The following is a 23,832-nucleotide window of genomic DNA, read 5'->3' as shown; positions in this document are numbered from 1 at the left end:
ACCGAGCAACGGGAGCTCACCCCGTCGCAGGGATTCGAACCGCCGACCTTCTGATCGGCAAGCCCTAGGCTCAGTGGTTTAAACCACAGTGCCACCCTCGTCCCTACAAGGAGAGTACCTACTAAATACTAATATTAGCACTTCTCAACTAACCGCCAGAATCGAACTCTAGAAAATAAAGGAAGTCAAGGAAAAGACACTGGGTGATATCGAGCTTGTAGCACAATCCTAACCATGTCTACTCAGAAGGGAGTGCCACTGAATTCAATGGGGGTTATTTTATTAACCAGTTCTAGCATTAAATTCTGGTAAAAATGGATCGTGTTTATACTGCTTAAAAGTGGTCCAGTTGTTCTGAAGTCATTATTTTAAAGTCTACAGTTCTGATACACTAAAAATCAATAGGGTTTTCACCACTGATTTCTACAGGAACAGGATTGCACCCTGAAACAGAATCCGTAATTTACGTGTTACAATGTTTAATAGAAATCACCTTTAGAAGTGTGATTCATAGCTATTAGGCGTATTTAAATTATTTCCCTGTTTCCTCAGAGGTTTGTCCGGGTTTTGTTTAGTTTTTCTGGCTGCCCTGCTCTTTTTTGAAAAGTTAACATGTCTCGACACAACCACTGAAAATGGTTAAACTGCATGCAAATAAAAATGAAAGGCATATTTCTTTTCGTGCTTTTAAAATTGTCTTATTTCCGTTTCACAGTTCAGCCAAAGTCAAGCACTTGGAACATCACATTGATTTACTTGAGGGGGTTAAGCACATGTTGAAATCTCTCCAGTTTGGGGGGTTGGGTGTCATAAAATTGTGTAACACTGAGCGGATTGTGCCCATGTAATCTAGTTCTGCGATGGGGTTACAAAACATTTGTCTCCACAGATAACATTGCTTGTTTGCAAATTTGGCTGCAGAGCTAAATCAGATTTATGTATACACAATAGCTGTAAGCCACCAGCAACCAGTATGCAAAAGCAGCAGCAAGTTATATTAGAGACACATGTAAGTATCTTAGTGGCAAGAAAAGGGTGGCAATATACAAAGCACTCAGATATCTGTTGGCCAGATGGAAGTATAAAACAATACATATGCTAAAATTTGGAAAAGTTCTGTTCCGCGTCTGCCAAGATTCACCCAGTCTATTTAAAGTGCCTTTGGATATACTGCTTTGGATATAGTGCTTTCAAAAATGGAATAAATGATCATTATTACATCTGACCAGAAACCAGTGAACCATTCCAGTTCAGAAGTTCTCTAGTGTCAGGTCAGATTCCTGAGAACTATAAAGTGACAAACCTAACACTCTCATCCGAAGAACAGCCACGTGATGTAAGAAGCAATTACAGACTGGTTAGCTTAACATCACTTGAGGATGCAAGGTGGGAGGAAGAAGAAAGGAGGGGTGGGAATGAAGATGCACAATTCTGCAGAATTTAACATGGGAATGCACTAGAACGCCTAATGTGATTAAAGGTTTTCAACATGGACTGATGAGAAAGAGGTCAGTTGTAAATAATTTGTTGGAGATCTTGAGAGATATGATTGCCATGCTAAAAGGTAAGCTGGTGGAGAAGTTAGCTGGTGGGAGACATTATGAAATAACAATTTAGCTGATTGAGAATATAAAGGTTTTGAAAAAGGTTTGTAATTTTTTTTTAAAAAAAATAGCAATGAAACACCTATGGGAAACAGAAAGAGGTAGGTGCATAATTAAAAAAAGATGACCCAACTCTAGAAAATGAAAGCAATTGGAAAAGTAACATTCATTTGTTCAAGTGCTAGTGAGGATCATAGAAACATAGGCTGGGTTTCTAGACTCTTACATCACCTTGGTCAGCCTTCTCTGCACATGCTCCAGCTTATCAATATTCTCCTTAAATTGTGGCACCCGGAACTGGACATACAATTCCAGGTGTGTTCTGACCAAGGCAGAATAGAGCAGTACTATTACTATCACAGAATAGAGTGGGCATTTGTTTTATTATGGCAATATTGAGAAGGCATTTTAATGAAGTGCCCAATGCTGAACCATGAGTTAGGCTCCCAGTACGTTTCCGAGCACAAAGTGTTGGTGCTGACCTTTAAAGCCCTAAACGGCCTAGGTCCTGTATACCTGAAGGAGCGTCTCCACCCCCATCGTTCAGCCTGGACACTGAGATCCAACGCCGAGGGCCTTCTGGCGGTTCCCTCACTACGAGAAGCAAAGCTACAGGTAGTGGCGCCCGCCCTGTGGAACGCCCTCCCATCAGAGGTCAAAGGGATAAGCAACTACTTGACATTCAGAAAATACCTGAAGGCTGTTTTTAATCTGTGACATTTTAATGTATTTTAATATTTGTCACACAGGCTCTTGTGGTCTCTCTCTCTTCTCTCTCCAGTGTGGACATGAAAAAGAGATTGGGAACTTCTGCTTTTGCATTATGCCCAAATCCTAAATTCTGATTAATCTATGATCAATGAAAACAAGCCAGCTTTCTTATATCGGCTTTGGTGGCTTGCTTCCACTGTGGCTTGCTTTTACTTCCCATAGTTAAAGATTAACTGCAGTTTGTAATGTTAAGACATGGTTTAGCACAGCCTTCCTGCTCCCTGCTGGAAAATGTTTGCACCCATCAAACTGTCAAACAAGAGGCAGGGTTGTACCAACTACAGTACACACACAGCAGATGGACTGAAATTAGTGAACCTAAATTAGTATTGTGTATTAACTTCAGTTGCACCTCCTCTGAGTAGGAGCAGCACTGGATGCAACCCACAGTCTCAACCCAACTTCATGAAGTGCAACAATTGTTGCAAAGATTTGTAACAAGTGGTGAGATTTATTTATTTTTTGCATAAATAACGAGGCAAAACTCAGTAGATGCTTTTTGGTCAGCCCAGAATTCTAAGGCCCACAGAATAAGGTACAATAATTCAGCAGTCATGTTTAGAAAGTCATCTCCTCTATATATTAAAAGGCAATGCAATTTATGTCTAACTCCTGATTTCTACCCCTGGTAAACAGAACCAAAATGAACTGGCAATCACATTATAAATAATCACCCCTGAGTGTAGAAGGGTGAGCTTTTCAAAGCTCCCCTTAGATTACCTCAGAAAGTGGGAGATGTGAGCTAGATATTTCCTGTTTTAAGTTAGATAAATAGTATCCAAACTGCTGTATCTACAAGGGATCACAACTTCAGGGATGGCCTAACTTCTGCCATCTTTGATCTGGAAACCTCTAGGTTAAAATACTTCACCGCGTTATGCGTAGCCTCTGAAGAAGGTTTGGAAATGACAGCTGGTGCAGAATTTGATGGCCAGGCTGCTCACCAGGGCGAGACGGTTTGAGCATATTACACCGATCCTCACCTGACTGCACTGGCTGCCATTTAGTTTCCAGGCCCAATTCAAAGTGCTCGTTTTGAACTATAAAGTCTTAAACAGCTCAGGACCGCAATACCTCAAGGACTGCCTCTCCCCATAGGAACTGGCCCAGACCCTGTGATCATCATCTGAGGCACTGCTTCGTGCATCTTCCCCACAAGAGGGCTGGAGGGTGGCAACACGAGAGAATGGGCCTTTTCTGCAGTGGCTCCCCATTTATGGAATGCTCTTCCTAAGGAAGCTTGCATGACGCCTTCATTACATATCTTTAGAAGCCCGGGGGGGGGGGGGTTCCTCTATAGCTGGGCCTTTTGCTGATTAACATTCTATGTCCTTTTAAATGTGCTTGTGGGATGGGGCGGGGGGGGGGTGTTATTGGTTTGTTTTTGTTCTTGTATTTATGTATTTTGTGTTTTCATTATGTGGTTTTTTTTGTTGTGAACCGCCCCATGACCTTTGGATGAAGGGTGGTATTCAAACAACAACAACAACACAAAGCTTCTTATTTGCAGCACCAGCAGCAGCAACAACAACAATGGAACAAAGCTTCTTATTTGTAACAACAAACAACAACAACAACAACAACAACAACAACAACAACAACAACGGAACAAAGCTTCTTATTTGCCGCTTTGCTAGCTGTTAAGTTCTTCCATAGCAGAAAACCAAATGCTGAAAAGATTAGAGGTTTGCATACTACTTAATGGCTTTGCTTTTACTTATTCTTCGTGAACACCAAGTATCTATAGCTTTGCATTTCCCTTAGGACAGAAATGACTGAGGTAGGTTTACTGCATTGAGTGAATTTATATGTATGTATATAATCAGCACAATAAACATTATTAAATTGTCTGAGCAAAATCCAAGCCTGGAAACATGCAGTCAGAGCGTAACGCTAACGATGCCGAATGCTCATGACTGCACAGGGGAAAGAATCTTAACAAGCCTTGATTTCAGCTTTGGCATCCGCCTCACAAATTGCACGAAAATGTTCTCCTTTTAACAGTGTTGAATATTGATAAATGTCTCTACACAGCACAACAGGGAAGTTGGTCTCTACTGGCAATCTTCACCAAAGTGTGTTTCCCCCCCTCTCTGTACTCAAGGGTTTACCCTGAATGATTTAATTATAATTTTCCTTGTGTAAGACAAATTAAAGAGGAGAGTAGGAGTGTCATGCCAAGGCAGATTATTTATCTCCTTAACAGATTGCTGTGCGCCAAGCCTCAGAGCTGCTGCCACCACTGACGTTGCTTAACAAAATTTGGGTGCAATGTGGGACAAAGGAGGGGGACATGAGATACAGCGGAAGACAAAAAAAAATTAAAAAGCCCCAGAAAAACTGAAAGCATTAACTCAGTATTTCTAGAATGAATTGTATCACTTCCCTGCCAGAGAAAATTTAAACAGGAAGGTTTGGGTGTTTGCTGCTTCTTTTTTAATGCAAGGGTTTGTGGGGGTTTATTGTTGTTGTTGTTTTAATTAGAGGCACACTTAACATGGAGCAGTGGGACGTGGGTGGCACTGTGGGTTAAACCACAGAGCCTAGGGCTTGCCGATCAGAAGGTTGGCGGTTCAAATCCCTGCGACGGGGTGAGCTCCTGTTGCTCGGTCCCAGCTCCTGCCCACCTAGCAGTTCAAAAGCACGTCAAAGTGCAAATAGATAAATAGGTACTGCTCCAGCAGGAAGGTAAACAGCATTTCCGTGCGCTGCTCTGGTTCGCCAAAAGTGGCTTAGTCATGCTGGCCACATGACCCGGAAGCTGTACGCCGGCTCCCTTGGCCAGTAAAGCGAGATGAACACCACAACCCCAGAGTCGTCTGCGACTGGACCTAACGGTCAGGGGTCCCTTTACCTTTACCTTTACCATGCAGCACAGGAAGTTAAGGCAAGGAAGTGGCCTTATACCAAGCCAGACCAATGGGTCCATCTAGGTCAGTATTGTCTGCACTGACTGGCAGTGGCTTCCTGGGGTTTCAGACAGGAGTCTTTCCCAGCCCTACCTAGAGATGCCAGGGACTGGGACCTTTTGCATGCAAAGCATTTGCTTTGCCACTGAGCTACAACCGTTCCCCACATCCTCTGATTTGACCCACATTGCCTGTATTAGAAGCCTCCTCCTTCTTGCAAATACCTCTACAAATCTTATATTTTCCACATGTTTTTCGAACTGGTTGTTAAGATTTTTATTCTGGGATGCTACAGCCGTATTATCAGCTTTAGGGGTCACAGCCTATACTATAATGGGATGAAGGAGTGCACATCTTGCTTCTTCAGCTGGAATGGCCAATGCTCTTGCCATTGCCCAAATCATTATGCAGAATGAAGAGGTGACTCAGGGCTGCTGACATGGTTGCTCCTAAGTATCTGCTTTCAGTGAGAGAGTTAATGCAGCTTCTTGGCTGATCAGAAAGTAGGGGACAATGAAGCAGTTGACCTGATCCCCTGGCAACTTTCAATACCTTGAGTATGGTCCCTTGTGGACTCTGTCTGCAACAAGGATCACAGACACTGTGATTCTGATGCAATCCTGATGGCCCCTTAAAAAAAAAAGCAGTGCTGGGGGGCTATCGATGTTCCCTATGGCTCTATTTACACCCCCATTCTTTTAACATCAACTTTTACCCCAGGAGTAGGTAACCTAAGGCCCAGGGGTCGGATGCGGCCCAATTGCCTTCTCAATTTGGCTCACGGATGGTCCGGGAATCAGCGTGTATTTAAAATGCATCTCTGGGTTATTTGTGGGGCATAGGAACACACACTCTCTCTCTCTCTATATATATATATATATATAATATACTCTGGCCTACCACATGGTCTGAGGGACAGTGGACCGGCACATGGCTGGAAAAGGTTGCTGATCTGACCTCCCCCTGGCCTAGCCTCTTAGACAGAGATAGCTTGTTAACAGTTATCTTTGTCCCAGTAAGACCTCTTTGTAATACTTTGCACATGGATATACTTTTGGTTATTACAAAATACAGTGGCTACATTACTGACTGACTGACTGACTACAACAATGCTGATACATTTCTAAGAATAATTAAAAATGCTAGTTGGCAGCTTTAGTGCCTTAAATGGAACTCCCTCCCACAAGAAGTTAGCCAGGCACTGTCCCTACTGAGTTTCAGCTGACTGATTAAAACTATACACCCTGAATGCTCATATGTTTTACACTGGGGGGGGGGGGCAATTTAAAATTCTCAAGGTTTTAAATTTTTGAGGTTACATTTATGTATGTATTTTTTTATATAAATTTCTGTTTTAATTTTGCATGTATGTTTTATTGTTGCAAGCCACTTTGAGACCTACATGATGGAAAGTGGGGGATATATACATATATATTTTACACCCACACACCCCACACACAGAGAGAGAGAGAGCTGGGCCCCTGAAGCTCCTTCAGTTGCATGAACCTCTCCAAGTTCTTGGAAGCTTTTCTGTGATTCTCCTAGTCTACTTTATGATAGATGAATACAACCCAGTGTGTTTCAACTATGCAGCCCACTTAAGAGACCCAGCTAGTTGGGTGGGATATAAATAAAATATAATAATAATAATAATAATAATAATAATAATAATAATAATAATAATAATTCTAACATGGGGTATCACACTTTCTTTTAGTAATGATTTTGGGTAAACTCACTCAGCTTTTGTATTACTGCCCGTAAGTTTCCATATACCCTAAATATTACTAGCTGAAAACAAAAACCTTCCTAGAAGTACTGCTTGCTATTAACACAAGACATGGGTCCTTTTTTCTTTTCTTTTTTTAGTCATTTGCAGTAAATATATATACACTGAAGATATAGGAAACAGTCAAACACATTCAGAACTGCATCACAAGACTGTTTAAATAAGCAGCAGTTAAATTCAGAAACACATTTTGACCTCGTTACAATCTGGAGGTACAATCCTTTTTCATTGTACATCACAATAATTTAGCTTCAACATGACAAATGAAACCAGAACAACTCGGTAACTAGAGCTCAAATGAAGGTTCATATACTTGTCACTCTCAATGCTATTCTGAAAAGTGGGGAAAGGGAGGGGGAAGACTAGTTCCATAGTTGGCTTGGCTAACTTCTATAGCAGCCAGCAGACAACTAGTATTTAAAGATATGAAAGAGTGTAGAGTAATAGATGTAGGATCTACAACAGAAAGTTGCCCTCATGAGTGCTCCTGATCAGGGCTCCAGCCAGCCAGCCATTCCCTCCTCCACAATAAATACTGTCATTTGTTCTCTACCTCCATATGCCATTTCCCGTTCCAAAGAGCAGTCAGTATTCCACTGCTGCTGAGAATGCGGTCGTCCTTGCACTGTTTTCTAATATCCTCTCCACTGCAGAATATTCCCCAATAAGGACTTTTTATACTTTTGCAAACCTCGGGGTTTCCCCAAGTCTGGAGATACCGCCTCTCTTGTGGGTGGGTAGTGCTGTTTTGACTACACTAGCAACAAAATTCACACCTGAACATTAGAATTATGCAGAATGACAGCAAGTGATAGCCAGACCTTCCCCCCCACCCCCACCCCGCACAGGTGTAGCTGTCATCGTTTTCAATTTATCCACTTGTTTTCTCAAGCCAATATTACTCACCCTGAACCTTAGCTGGTTAATCTTCATTCCTAAAACGTAGGCTGTGTGTTCCCTACTCTCCTTGTTTCTCATTTTCTACATCTTTTCTTTGGCAATTATGCATTTCTATGAGTTTTTCCCCAAACCAGTTTTGTTCTGAACAAACTGACTGCATTTTAAGCTGGCAATAGTTACGCTTGATGAACCAAATTCTTTTTCAGTTGAACTGGCCAGGGCAGGTGAGCTTACTGCACAGGCCGTATCCTAAACATGCTGTTTAGTTGATTTCCACACAGAACTGAACTGCAAAGCCTAGACAAAAATACTATGTCCTGGGATTCAGTATAAGGCTGACCAGGATGTGGGCCGGGGGCCTGGAGGGATGTTGGTGCTGCGCTCTCCTCTCTCCCAGCCTCTGGCACTGGGAAGAATTCTACTGCTACAATCCAGCTCAAGGCTGCATGTAGGGGGTAGACTGGGGTACCCGCTCCTGTATCCTATTGTTCATCAACAATTCTCTTTGGAGAAGTGCAAGCGAGAGACGCAAGCTACTTCCTAAGGCTCAGAGTCAATGCCACATTCAAAGAGCTTCTTCGGAGCTGCTACCTTCAATCGCCAATGTTTTCACCCTTTCTTTTACACCCTGAAAACATCTCTGTTGACATTAATCTTCCAGCCGCTTTCTCTCCTGCCCTCTTCTCAATCTGTTAACCTCAGCCCTTAGCTTGTAATATCACTGACACATTGCCTGACTACTTAAATAAGGAGCTTTTTAAAAAAGAGAGAGAGGGAGGAAGGGAGACAGAGAAAAAGATAGCATTGCTGTAAACTCTGAATGGTGCTTTAGAGTTCAGCTTCTAAATGGGCATTCGCCCGTAGCTACAGCAGCAGAAGCAGGTTCACAAGCAGGGGTCCCACTTCTCATTTTAGTTCAGATCAGGGATTGCTAATCGTTGATGTGCTAAGGAAGGTATTATACACGGCCCTCAGTTTGTGGCTAGTGACTGGGGTCTGGAGGGAAGGTTTATTTTCTCCATTGCATGTGGCTGCCCTCATGAGCTTATTTGCTCTGTCAGTGCCCCCCCCCAGCAGTCAGGGCACTCCCTCTCTCTCTGCAGGTGAAGAAAAATCCTGGATAGGATTCTTCGCACCATAAGACGCACTTTTTCCCCTCCTAAAAAGTAAGGGAAAACCTCAGTGCGTCTTATGGTGTGAAGGCTCCCTGTCAAGCAAGCTGCCCGCCACCCCTTCCCTGATCCGTGAAGCATCTCCGCTGCCCCCCCCCCGCCACTGCGGCTCGCAAAAGCCTGCTTTTACAAGCCGCGGTGGCGGGGGGAGGGAGATGTTGCATGGAGCAGGGAAGGAGGGGCACATGGCAGCCACCCCTTCCCAGCTCCGTGAAGTATCTCCTCTGCCTCCACCATGTTCAGTGAGAAGCGGGGGGCGGCAGACGGATGCTGCTCGTTCTTCCCCACCAACCCTGTTCATAAAAACAAGCCTGCTTTTGCAAACAGGGTTAGCAGGGAGCGGGGGAGGAAGATCAGCCCAGTAGCGATGCTGTAGCGGTGCTACCGGGCTCCCCCTGCCTCCCCCACCCCCTTCGCAGGACTGGTCCCTCCGCTGCCGCTACCTCCTCTGCTCCCCCTCCAGCGCCCTCCTCCCAGCCTTTTAGAGGAGGAAAACCAGAAAAAAAATTTTTTTCTGGTTTTCCTCCTCCAAAAACGAGGTGTGCCCTATGGTTCGGTGTGCCCAAGGAGCGAAAAATACGGTAATTAGGATAAATGAGAGAGAAGGTGCCATCCTCTATTGCAGGTGGCCTTGAACATCTTAGCCTTACTCGCACAGTTCTTCATTTAGAATAAGAGAATAAAGTGATTTTGGCGTCGTTACTAAAACAAGAGCCAGTAGAATCATCTCCCAGTCGTTCATCCAGATGGTGAAAGGGTATGGATAGATGTGCCCATTTTTCTTCTTCTCCTGCCATGCATTTACTGCCTGTTCAGTTGCAGATCTCTGAGATTCAATTCTCAGTCTGTAAAATGGGGGCAACGGTGACCAAGAAGAGACGAACTTTCCAATCCCCTGCTATGAATTCACTATTAGGGAGTTCCATGGTAACATTACTGCAGGAGAAAACTATGACTGGAGAATAGAGTAAATGGGCAAAAGGAGATGTCAGGATTTTCATTCTCTCCCGTGCTGCAGTGTGTGTGTGACTACTACATCACATGCTCTGTGTGCTGGCATTCCATTATTTGGAAGCGTGAGAACGGAAGGAATTGTGCGCCGCTTCCGGCTTCTTTTTCAGTTAAATGACACTGATGAAGCATTTTCTGGTAGTAAATACAACCTGTATACTTCCGTATCTTGTTCACTTAAAACAAAATATTTATTTAGGGCTCAAACTAAAATGTGAAATAGGTAAATTAAGTTAAATTAAACTCAAAATGTCCATTCATACTAATAATCTTGCAATGACCTGCTCCTAAATATTTATAATGACTACTAAAAATGAAATATTTCCCAGTCCTGTTTTTTCAGAAGAAGCTTCGTATTCAGATCAGGTTACCTGAAACAAACACACCCCTTGTACCCTAGATAGCATTCTCTCTCTACCTTTCATCTGCTTCCCTGAATACCCAGAAATCTTCTTTATAAAACAAAATAAATAAATAAAACAAAATAAATAAATAAAACAAAATAAAATAAATAAATAAATAGCTGGTGAAAAACAAGCAGAGTTTTATGTGTCACATGACACCTAGGAAGGCACCACATGGCATGACAAAGCAGCAACAGAAACCTTAAGTCGGCATTCTTCAGTACACACTATGCCTCCTCTTCTTATGGACAGAGGTAATTCAATCATCCTGTTGCAAATTGATGGTGCCAACCTCAAATGCGCCAATGAGAAGGGAAGCCACCAAAAGCTTGAACCCTCTTCTACTCTGAGCAATTTATCTTTTTATATTTTGATGGACTCAAAAAGGGGTTTTAAATAATTGTTATTATTTAATAAATGACTAATAAAAGATATTGTGCACGTGCATTACAAAATTCATAAGAGGTTAAGGCTGCATTATTTTTAGTTTAATAAAATAAAGAATTGGGACAAGGTTTGTTTTCAAATTTTCTTCCAAGGCTGATTTCAAGCCACTGTACTCTAGTAGATCACAAATGGCAAAGTGTCAACATTTATTACATGTGAATTTTAAAATGAAGAATATGCTTTGGAGGCACAATTTAAGGTGCAGCATTCCCACCCCCACCCCCAGGTTTTGGATTTGACAGACAAGTTCCCATTAAAAAAAAATTGTGCAACTATGTTAGGTTCCAAATTTAACATGTAGAGATATATTACATTCCTTTTTAAAAAAAAACCCTACTATCTTGCAATTAGACAGAGATCAGATCACAAAGATCAGGAAACGTCCATTAAAAGCAGATCCAAGTAAGTCACCAACTTTTGCAAAGCAATTCTGCATAGAGTATGAACAGGAAAATTCTGCTGCAGCTCTAAGAAATATCACTGAACCATTTGGCTTGACTACACATAAAAGCCAACAGTGCCAATTTCCTGTTCTTTTTTTCTTTAATTTTTTTTAAATTCTATGCTATCTTATTATGAAAAAACACATGTACATTTGCATTACCTTAAACTGTCACTAAGCATGTATCTGTCCTTTCTGCATATCCCATTAACAGTTTTAGAGTAATACCTGTGTTTAATGGTAAAATCCTTTCCTTTTCAACCCACCTGTTTTGAGGAGAAGCTTACTATTGCAAGGAAAGATATTTCAATATTTCATTACATAATTAAACAGTAAAACAGAAACAATGAAAGCCAGGACTAAGCATCCTGGTTTCACAGTAGCCTCGTATTTAGGCCACCAATTTATAGAAACAAGATGACAGCAGACAACAACCAGTATTTGAAAATTTAATTTTGACTGGGCCCATTTTTATGATGCAGTAATTTTCCACAGATGCAGCTTCAACTTGTACACACAGTATATCAGGGACAGGAAAAGAATTTGGATAAATGTCTTCAGAACATGAGAAGATGCCTGTATGATTGGCATGTTCATTTGTTTACTATTTAATAGCAAATCCAAGGACAAATGATAAAGTGAGTTGGATTTTTTACATTCCTCTTCCTAAAAGGACAGGATATTTAGCACATGCCACCAGTCTGCTGTTGAAACACATCAATAGTATCTTCATCTTCCATTTCCAACTGTGCAGATGTGTCTGTTTCATTAATTGGTTGTCCATCAAATCTGAATCTAATCTGTCTCATTGACAAACCCTGTCTCTCACAACAGGCCTTCACTGGTTAACTTAGTTGTGGGTGCCGTTTTATTTTAAACTGGACCACTGATCCATTTGGCCAGCTACTTTTAAATTGATATGGTCATCCTCCGTTTTTATTCCTTCCTTGGGCTGCTCCTTGGATATGACATCGCATCGGGCAAGGACTTCCTCTAGGAACAAGTCCGCACCTCTTGGAGCCCCTGTCTTCCTGTACTCTCCTCTCCTGCCTGCCGCCAATTTTCTGTTCTAACACAGTATCTAGCACATATCTCTTTAACATTCCATCAGTACAAAAACACTGTCTACAACCCACTCCTCGAAGTGTGAAGGCTTGGTTTTGGCTTATTCTAGCACATGCACATAGTGTCAAACCATGCTTTAGTGTTACACATGAACCAGACCAGATAGTTCTACACAGGGAGGCAAAGAGCACACCAGCTTTGTTAACCAGTCCTATGTTCTGTTGGAAACTGAAATATTGCAGTCTGTATGGTAGGATGTGAACAAACTGAATTCTACATGCCACAGAAGAGAGTGGCTCACTGGGCACAGAATATAAGCAAACAGACACACATATGCTGCCAAATGCAGTCCATTTCTGGCATTAAGCTGTTCATTACTCATATATGCCACAGAAACACTTATTCCAGTGCACAGCCTTCAGTCTTTAAAGTTCAGGGTGTGTGTACACGCACGCACGCACGCACAATGTGTTACGATTCTCTCTCCCCTTTTTCTGTAAGTTGGAAGAAGTCAAGTTCGTTTTTCGTACATCTCATTCTCCCAAGAAAACTCTGTCTTCTGGTGCTACAGCAAACATATTTCATTTGACAGACATGCACAAATGTACACCAACAACAACAGGACTAAGTCCTCCCCGTCTAAGTAACAGACACTATATATGACAATATCTCAATTCAAAAAAATGTTCCTAAGTATTTTGCATCTATACATGACAGCTTTGTTTTCTTCATGTAAGCAAGGCACAAGATGTGCTTATATGCTTTGCCTTACCAAAAAAAATTCAAATGACTTGACTAGGAAAAACTTTGGCCAGGAAAAACAACAACCAGTCACCTACAAATTAGTGAGCATAGGCAATTAAGTAAAATAGTTAATTCTCTTTTGATTATTAGCATATCAAGTTCCAAACAGGAAAAGATCCTTCTCAACATAAACACATACACTTGTCCTCATCACCGGGCCATGAAAGATCATGGCTGGAATTTCAATGAAGCTTTGTTGAAGAGGGAGGCCTTCTCTAGCCATCTCCTCTAAAAGCAGACGTCACCCCACATTCCCCAGTTGGTAACCCATTTCTGAAACTCAGGGGGACTTTTTGCAACAGCATCTCATACTGCAAAATGAGTTGCAATTAGATGCAGGGGAATCCAAACAAAGGTGGTGAGTGTGTTTGTGTGAGTGCCTGCAGCTACTTGGCCCTTCCCCTGTGATTCAAACAAAAGAAGCAGAGAGACCGAGGCAACAGTCCCAATATGTACCTAGATGTCATCCTAAGAAGGACGATCCACAAAAGGGACAGCAAATGTTAGAACAAGTGGGGTTGTTTCTGTTTTTAAGGTGCTATGTTTGTTGCTCTAGATTTTTAAGGAGTTCAACAGCAGTTTTCAAACACAATACCTTTTGGGCATACAAGTCGGTGTGAAATTTGAAGTACCTAAATCACGAGGTGGGGAACTGGATCTGGTCAATGGGCCAGATACTCATCTGCACCACCACCCCAACCCAATTTGACATGTGGCTGGGGCTACCCACCTGCCAATCACTTGACATCACAATCAGATGACCCCTTTCGGACAGCAATTTGCAATCACACCGTCCAGACAAAGAGCCTTCCAAATCGCTTCTCAAGAACCAACAACCAGCTGACAGACAAACAGCAACAGGATAAAATATGTTTCTGAGAAATTGCTTCCCAGGTACCACAAGGAAACAATATACCGGTACATTAAAACTGGCATCTGCAAAATAATGAGATCTTGACAGCATAAACTTGCGTGGTTGCACAAATACCTGAATACATTCCTGCTACGTTTGTCCTTTTGAGCACAAACCTATCCTTGGGTTATGTCATATATTGTAGCACATGCCAATCGTAATCAGCGGAATGCAGGATCACTTATATCCAGGATTACCACCTTCATATGTTACATTTTTCTTTAGAAAGCGAGCACCTCGACACAAGTCAGAACTGCTCATGCGGACAAAAATGTGTTTGGTGAACCAACTCAAAGACACAACAAAGATTACTGACTTTAAGTCAGCAAATACTCTTCATGAGCCCAGGGGTATCAGCGGTAACATTTATGCAACACTCAAGAAGTTAACTCTTAGCTTACACACTCAAAACCAGTTGCTGAATTAATAGAAACACAGGAAGCTGCCTTATACTGAGTGTTTTCTAGCTCAATACTGTCCACCACTGACTGGCAGCAGATCTCCAGAGTGTCCCAGCTGGGGATCAAACCTGGGACCTTCTTTATACAAAGCAAACGCTCTACTGCTGAGCTATGGTCCTTCCCCATACGCTACACCATTTCCCCCCTTGTATGTAGGTGACAGTAGCCATATGCATGAATAAAACAAACACCACAATAAATATATACTGCTCTGGGCAGAGATAAGGAGGAATTCTAGAAGCACTTACCTCTCTCTTTTAGGAGTGTGGACTGATAGCTGTCCATTTGTTGAGGCATGTGGGTTTATTATTAAGGAGGCCTTAGAAGAGGCCGAGGAGGAGATGCATGTTGTTGACAGGTCTAAACTGCTGTGATTGTTGCTTGCGGCTTCCTCTGCTGTGTGAGAACCCGTCACTTCCTTCCAGAGTTGCTGCAGTTCATTTGGAATCATGCCTGAAACAAAATTGAATAGTGAAATTAATTAACAGCTAATTTAGCCATCTTCAAACAGTAATTAATATCAAAGCCAGAAAACAAAACCTAGTCTAGGAGGTTATTTTTCAAATTCCAAGGACCAAGTAATAAATGCCACATACACACCACTGAATTGGAGCAATAGTAATGCTGCCTGCCAAGTCAACCTTTTCCACAAACTGTATGTCCCTGCGGTTGATAAGTTAGGCTTCACTGTTATGGTAAACTGGAAGGCGGGCAATATGGCGGTCCCATTGCAGTCAGTATATCAAAAGGTAGTTTTTAAAGGCTATTTCTAGTCCTCACTGAAGACACGAATACAGGAATATGAAAGGTTCAGACATAAGGAAGGGAAATCATGGCATTCCCCTTATTTTTTTTAATCACTGCATGATCAACTTTCACATTTAAATAATGCAATATTTTTAAGTCCAATAAGTCAACCAACCTGGGCTGGCTGCATGTTTTAGAGAGCCTTGAGCAAAGTGCTCTCTGATGGATCCTTCTGTAACACTGATGGGTTACCTCAGACTTAATTGGAGCAGCTACAACACTCAAAGTCTGGCTGGGAGTTGCCACTTTAATCTCCCAGAATGCCCTGGAGTGCCCAGGTCATTTTGAGAAACTAAATGAGAGGCTGACTGCCCTCGACATTGGACAATAAGGTCTAAGATATGCGACTTAAAAGGTAAAGGACCCCTGACAGTTAAGTCCAGTCACAGATGACTCTGGGATGGCAGCGCTCATCTCGCTTTACAGGCCGAGGGAGCCAGCATTTGTCCACAGTCAGTTTTTCCAGGTCATGTGGCCAGCATGACTAAGCTGCTGCTGGAGCAATGGAACACCGAAACCAGAGCAGTGCACAGAAATGCTGTTTACCTTCCCGCTGGAGCGGTGCCTACTTATCTGCTTGCACTTTCTGGCAGGAGCTGGGACCGAGCAACGGGAGCTCACCCTGTCACAGGGATTCGAACTGCCAACCTTCTGATTGGCAAGCCCAAGAGGCTCAGTTGTTTAGACCACAGCTCCACCATGTCCCTAAGATAGGCTACTTAAAAAAAACAACAACAGTTAACACTTCTGTTGAGGCAACTTCTTCAGCCATTAACCTAAATGGTCACTGCTAAAATATGCTACTTAGCAGTGACCATTTAGGTTAATGGCTGAAGAAGTTGTCTCAACAGAAGTGTTAACTGTTTTTCAAAACACACACAATACAACAGCAGCAGCAACAATTTTGTATGTGTGAATGCAACCGATTTAGGAGAATTGCTGGCGTGAGAGCAGAACAAGTTGCACGCTGAATAGTGAGCTGCCAGCCCATGACATTCTCTAGAACAGAGATGGCATTTTTGTGTGCAATTAAACTAGGACTTTTCGATACAGAGAGATTTGTGCTTCCTCATGTGGCATGCTCTCTTAAGATCTACCAGACAACAGGTGGCAGTGCTACGGGGTGGGGTGGGGGCAGGGATTTACAGCCTGCAACCATCCAAAAATGCATTATGGGATGGTCATCTGGCTATTTTGTCTGTCAGTTGTGAACTTGCAAACCAAATTGGCTTTGGGGAGATAATTCATGATTTTTAGCAAGGAAAAGGACCAGGAAAAAAATAAAGCTTTGAAGTGAATTGGTCAATTTATACATGGTTTGCAGTCATATACTCATTTAAGAAATATTATTTAATGAGAATGTATGTATGGGATGATATTGGGTTATGTATGTGAAGGGACCCTATTGTAAGTTTGTACTGGACCCAAAAGAATACACAGTGTGACAAGCTCAATCACTGTCAGCTTTAACATGGCACAGCTTCTTGAATATCCTTACAGACTCATTACTTGTCTCCAATTATTTTAGCCCTTAATGCACACCTTTCATGCTCTATGTCAAGCTATTTGGGACACAGGACAAACAATTAACTCAACATATACAGTTCCTGGGGGAATGTATATTGAGAAAGTGGAAACTAGTTAAAACAGAACCTTTTCTTATTGATAGGCCCATTCTCTTAATCACAATGGGAAGTAAAGTTCCAACTGAGGTTTTCCTTGCAAGATTTATATTGCAAAACAATTATTGTCTGCTTTCGGAGGGAGAATCGAAATAAATGGTGCTTCATTTTCTAAGAGACTTGGCGACAGATACATTTTAACCCCTCTTCAGAAGCAAGGAAGGTCTTCAAAATAAATTTATTCATCTGTGTTATTATGACAACATGAACCACAATGGTACTAATTTTGTGCTTAAGTTGTAAATGATGACAAATAGCTTTGTTATTAAATACAGTTTTTATTAATCACTTTTAGACATAAATTATGAATTCACATTGTCTTCATGAAATGCTTTTCGAATTTTAACAGTCAAATTGATTATACCATGATTATTTCATTAACACACCTATCTTTCTCATTAATTTTGGTTTCTAGCACTGCTCAGTTAATTGATGGATGTGTCTAGCTTAAAAAACCCTGCAAGTTTCTATATAAGTAACACTATTATTATTACTGTCATTTCTTGATCAGTGCTAATGAGCCATTGGAAGTGAAATAAAAACATACTTTTTTTAAAAAAAAGAAGAAATACTGTTTAACAAGGTAAGTTCAAAATGGTGTATGCCACCAACTTCATATTTTGAAGAAACTACAGTTTAACGTGACATCCCATAAAGGTTATGCATGCCGAAATCTTAGAGTAGTTTGTTCTATTGTTGTAGACTGGTGTGGGCATATGGGACAAGCTGGAGTTTTAAGTTTTAAAAGCATGTAGAATCAGTCATGTTTTCAAAAATAAAACTAACTGATTTCTTTTGAAGAACTTGAAGCCTAGGTGGTGTCAATGGATGCAACTGCTTTGTTTCAAGCTATTGTACTCTGTTATCCTTGCTTTTTTCAGGGGGTGGGGAGGAGAATCTGCCATTTTTAAAATATACATCCATGTCTGAAACAGACATGTCTCTTACCAAACCTAAGGCATTAAAGACAGTATACAATATATTCATTTGAAACACATAATAAAAAATGCCAAGGTCTAAATTTAATTTATTTTTGTCATTTAGAATACAATGGCTAGATAATCATCTCAACGTGATCAGCCAAACATCTTTACTTTGCTAAACTGTTAAAGATTTTAATTATGCTAGCTTTGGAGAGCACTGGTCTAATGAGGCGATAGACTCCAGAGAATCTAAGTGGTTAAGAACTGTGAAATGAGTCTGATAGGATTTTTTTTATATTCACCGTGGATCGTTTGCATATCAAAGAGGAGTAAATTATTGCACGACAGACCAATAACCTTCCCCGCCTTTCTGAGAGTAGCATTAACAAAAACATTTGGTCGTTGCTAGTGGGCCGCCTAAAAATATGCAAAAATGCTTTTTAAGTGTTTGCAATTAGTATATATTCTAAAATACACTTCGGTTTATACATTAAGTGATCAGATAGTCTAAAGATGCATCTATTGCTATAAAGTCATTCCTTCTCCTTTCATAAAAATCAAATGCCAATTATATTTTGATGGATTTTGTCCCATATGAGCATTTAGTTATTAGACATATTCAATTATTGCTTGTCCCTTGAAATTAAACCTCTGAGGCAATTTAAACAAAGAGAAAGGTCACGACACAGTCCTGTGTCCTGTTTAGCTGCAACTGGGCTATTATTTTCAAACACCTTGCAAAGTGACAGTGTGGGATGTATTTTTAGCTAACACGCTTGACAGGACTGTCTCCACACTAACAATTACCTGTGAATATGACTGACCCTTTCACCACTGTTTACTCAGTTGAAACAATAGTGAATGGACTTGTCTGTTGATGGGAACATATTGATAATAGAATACATGAGTCAACATCATTTTTATTGGGGGGGGGGATACACCAATGTGAGAAAAAGACATTTGTCGTTATCATTACTGTTACTATTAGCTATTATAAAATCTTCATATACATAGCTCTAGATTTTCAAAGTGAGATGATGCTGTGTGTTTCTGCTTGATTGTCGTTGATTTATATGACAAAAAAAAACCTGAATACCACAGAAAGTCTCTCGATACATCAAGGGCAAAAGGGGCAATTAGCAAGCTGCAACATCTACAGCAGGATTTGTCCACTATGTAAAAAGATGGGCAATTCATAACGTTAATGGGAACTGTCTTTGTACAACAAAATCTAAACAAATTTCACAATTTTGCTATAAAAGGCAAATAAAGTATCTGTAACTGCAGTTGGAGAAGGTCACGGGCATAAGAACTGCAGATCAGATTGAATTATGCAACAGAATCTAATTATGATGTCACAGAGATCCAAGTGACATAATTCTCCCCCAAACAAGGATGATGCTATTATGAACTCTTCAACAAGTTATAGTTTTCTTTTTTAGCAGAAACTCCATGGATAATTTTATCTGACAGTTGATACAATCACGTTGAACCCACCGACACTTGAATATTGTAATATCAGAGAGAAATCACATTTTTTTTAGCTTGTAACATTGTGCTCATCGTTATTAGCATTCTAATTTATGTTCCAGAAATTTGGCAGGTACAAATTGAGAGCACAGGCATATATCTATCTTTGAAGCACATCAAACAGATAAAATAAGGTAAAAGGTAAATGACCCTTCGACAGTTAGGTCCAGTCAAAGGTGACTATGGGGTGCGGCGCTCATCTCGCTTCAGGCCGAGGGAGCCAACGTTTGTCCAGAGAGCTTTCCGGGTTATGTGACCAGCAGGACTAAACTGCTTCTGGTGCAACGGAACACCGTGATGGAAGCCAGAGCGCACAGAAACGCCGTTTACCTTTCCGCCACAACGGTACCTATTTATCTATTTGCACTGGTGTGCTTTCGAACTGCTAGGTTGGCAGGAGCTGGGACAGAGCAACGAGAGCTCACTCCATCGCGGGGATTTGAACTGCCAACCTTCCGAATCCTAAATATGCTTCCTTGAAAGTGAGGTCCACTGAGATTAGAATCAGAATACCTTCTATTTTGGTACTGTGTAGTTCTGGCGTTCTAGGTTCGGTTGTTTAGGATGCTTCTTAAATGAAGTTTGCTTTACAGCTGATGCCGAGTACAGACATAAAGTCTAGATTATTGATGTATTTGAGTGTAAGGGCAGGAGTGATTACACAAATGTTTTAATGTTATATATGCTGTTTTATTACAAGGCAATGGATTGCAATTGATTAAAACTTTTTAAATGTTTTGCTTCAGAGCTCTTTGAAACAAGCAAGAAATGCTGCATCATTTGTGGTTGTTTTTGTCATATTTACCAATAGAATTTGACCTCTAAAATGCAGAAGCGGACTGAATGGCTTGTATTTTTAACAACAAATGTACTTCCATCTAGTAAAAGATTCTTTATGTACTTTAAAACAGTTGCCAGTTACAAAAAGGGTGTCTATAATTTAAGTGTTCACTGCCAATTATTATTACAGACTGGAGCTTTCACACTCTTCTTCGTTGCAATTTTTTTTTCTGTGGGAGAAGTATCTTCTTCATTATAGAAGAAAATGCAGGCAAAGGCTTAAAAAATGTATGTTGTGGGGACAGCTGACAGATTACTGTTCGTGGAACTCGATTTTCCAACCCCAGGTACTCACTGGCTCAAAGACAACTAGAGTTGCTCAACCTCTTTTTGTCCTTGTACCTCCATACCCAGGTGACCATGTTCAAGCAAGCAGAAAGTTGATTTAAACCTCATAATGACATCAGTTTTTAGCCATGAGATCTCTCCAATAAAGCAAAGGAATGTGCTGCATTCTGACCTGCCTGAATTCTCAAGTTACCTTCCCCCCGTCTTTTCCACAACACAACAGCACCCCAGAATCATAATAGTGTGAAAGGGGGTGGGGAATAATAGCGTAACTAGCCACCAACACAACCAAAGCTGCCTTTGTTTGTGTTTGCTTGATCTCCAGTGCTCACCCCCCTTTTAAATATGCTTCCTCCTCATGTGATAGGAATTAATAGTTATACTGCACTGCGAAGCCTATCAATCAATGCCCCCGACTGCTGAATTACCTACTGGTGTCTCTGATGTGTTGCTGCACAGATTACACTTCATGCATCACCACATTCATTTCTTTCACATTACACATGACCGTGTCTTGTCACTGCCCAATTGCCCTCTTTTGGACAGCTTAACTGATGTACTATATACAATGAACATCACCAAGCAAACTTAACAGTATAGAAACTGTGGGAAAAAATCCGGAAGGCTGAAGCCAGAGTCCAGTGGGTGGGTATGTTTGTGATGTTTGTTACCAGTAAATCTTGAGGTATAATTAACTTGTGCTGTAATTTTTTTTTACATGTACAAAACCGGCAATAGTCTACATGCCTTCTCCTGCTTTCCCTTCCTATGGTTTTTACTTTATTTTTTCTTACTCATCCATATTGTCCATAATGTGCCAAGTAAATTTCCCAGTAGTCTCAACCTCTCTCAGGAATAGTGGGAGGTTGGAGCACATAACCAACACCAACACTTCGATAAAAACCACTAAGTATTTGAGCCTGTTCGGTCATTACCTGGCATGTAGGATTCTATCAGGAATGAAATCAAAAGCATTCTCCCTCCACTGACCTCAGCGCAGGAAAAAAGGTAACAGGTGCACTGAGAGATCACGTGTTCAGATAAATGCAAGACATCGTGATTCAGTTAATTAATTTTCTTCAGAGGAGAAACAGAAAAAAAATAACATATGAGCAAGAAGGTTGCTCTCAAATCTCTTCTGCTAGGTACCAAGAAACAACTGAACAGGTATTTTGGACAGTAAATGTGAATTTAGGGTTGGGGCGGAGAAAGGAGGAATTTTTCCCCCTACTCAATTACAGAGGTGGGGGAGTCACAGCAATACCTTTTCTGATAGCCCACATAGCTACTGTTTTCAGAAGATTGCAGGAGGCATGTTTTGGCTAAATTCAATGGGTGTCAGGAGATGGCTTTCATTAAGGTCCCCCTGATATTTCTCCCTGCAATTTGAGTGCTGTGAAAATGTCAGTTCCTGATTTCTGCCCATTACATTGCTGTAAGATGCACATAAGCAGGCCCAGCAGAGTGGGATGCCTATTAAGTGCCAGGTTTGGAGGTAGCGGGCAGAATCTCACACACAGCCTCACAGCAACATGCTATGTTCAAGACATCCAAACAATATGAAGTAGAGATATTTTATTTCCAATTTTCTTCTTCTTTAAGAGTGTAAAAGCTTTCAAGTCACACAGAACTCTTCATCTGCGTAACTTTTAAGTTTTCTTATATGCTTTTAAGGTTGCATATTCTTACACACAGCTAACTGGGCTGAAAAGCATCAGTTCAACTATTTCCCGGTATCAACCATCACTCACCTGCTGCACACAAAATAAAGCTGTTATAACACAGACTTGACATATTCATAAGGCCTGAAATTCAGTTTTGGAGGTTTCATTAGGACAAGGAACCTAAACCTAATTCTCCAAGAGGTAGATCCATCCAGTGGCGTCGCTAGCCTCTGCGCTGCTGGGGGCGGCGGCAGCGCAGAGGCACCCCCTGGGGGAGGGGCACGACGCGCGCGCCGTGACGTCATCATGACGTCACGACGCACGTGTATACAGAAAGGGGGGATTTCCCCCTTTCCGAGGCTTTTTTTCGGCGGGGGGGGGGTGGTGACCAGCGAGGAGGGGGTGACGGGTGACCCCCACCTCGCTGGTCGGCCCCCCCCCCCGCCGAAAAAAAGCGGCGGAAAGCGGAAAAAGAAGCAGAGCGGCGCTTAAACGCGCCTGCTCTGCTTCCTTTCCAGGCTTTCCCCGCCCGCCCTCCCGCGGTTTTTTCGGCGGGGGGGGGGTGACCAGCGAGGAGGGGGTGACAACCCCCCTCGCGGGTCGCCCCCCCCCCGCCGAAAAAAAGCGGCAGAAGCACCCCATCCATGTGCTGCTGCTCCGGGGGTGACGGAGGGAGCGGCGGCGCGTGGGAGTGGCGGGAGGGGCCGCCGCTTGACACCCCCACCCGCCGCTGCTCACCCTGTCACTGGGGGCGTCCCGCCCCCACCGCCCCTCCCCAGCGACGCCCCTGGATCCATCCATTAACTAGAAAAACGCAAGACACTCAGAAGTGCTTTCCCAGTATTATATATTTTTCTAATGCTGGATAGATTTGTCAGATTAGTGTGAAGCCCGTGAATCCTTCATTTCACAAGGCAGCAGTCCTCAACATGCCACACATACCTTGAGCAAGTGGCTGCAATGGCAAGGTAGGCTGGCCAGGCTGAATCGTCAGCAGACCCTGGCGCTGCAAAGACAGGAGGTGCTGTTGCTGCAGCTGTTGCATCTGCAAAAGCTGCTGCTGAAAGGCCAACTGCTGTGAAGTCACCTGTTGCTGCTGGGGCTGTGAAACAAAAAAAGAAGAAGAAAAGAAATTATGGGTGGAATCCAACACAGTGCCAAGCGAACGTTTCGTCAGTAATGGTGGCTGGAAACAATTTTGTGTGGGGAGAGAATCCCATAACCAGATCACCACCACCGAAAAGGCCCTGTAGCAGAACATATATACTTATTGCTGCAAAGCAGACCTGCACAACTTGGGTCCCACTAGCTAAATCAGACTGCATACCAGGGACTTGATAAATGCTGATTTTACTGCCACCTTGGTGTGTAAAACCAAGGGAGATATCAAACACATGGCTAGCTAC

The 23,832-nt window shown here is 42.0% G+C and overlaps 1 protein-coding gene and 1 pseudogene across 11 annotated transcripts in view; both read right to left on the bottom strand.

Annotated features, from left to right (window-relative positions):
- The window catches only part of FOXP1 (forkhead box P1), a 533,089-nt gene that overhangs the window by 74,984 nt on the left and 434,273 nt on the right, over positions 1-23,832 (bottom strand). For all 11 annotated transcript variants that reach the window (XM_033141225.1, XM_033141233.1, XM_033141229.1 and 8 more), the window contains 2 exons: positions 23,369-23,528; positions 14,941-15,145 (listed from right to left, as the gene is read on the bottom strand). In XM_033141225.1, the coding sequence (XP_032997116.1) occupies positions 14,941-15,145; positions 23,369-23,528 (365 nt within the window). The remainder of the gene's footprint in view (positions 1-14,940; positions 15,146-23,368; positions 23,529-23,832) is intronic.
- LOC117042981 lies at positions 11,888-13,541 on the bottom strand (annotated as a pseudogene).

Source organism: Lacerta agilis, chromosome 2, assembly GCF_009819535.1.
Source record: "Lacerta agilis isolate rLacAgi1 chromosome 2, rLacAgi1.pri, whole genome shotgun sequence".
NCBI classification, from domain to species: Eukaryota; Metazoa; Chordata; class Lepidosauria; order Squamata; family Lacertidae; genus Lacerta; species Lacerta agilis.
The sequence above is the reverse complement of the archived record's forward strand: the minus strand, read 5'-3'. Positions and strand labels throughout refer to the sequence as shown.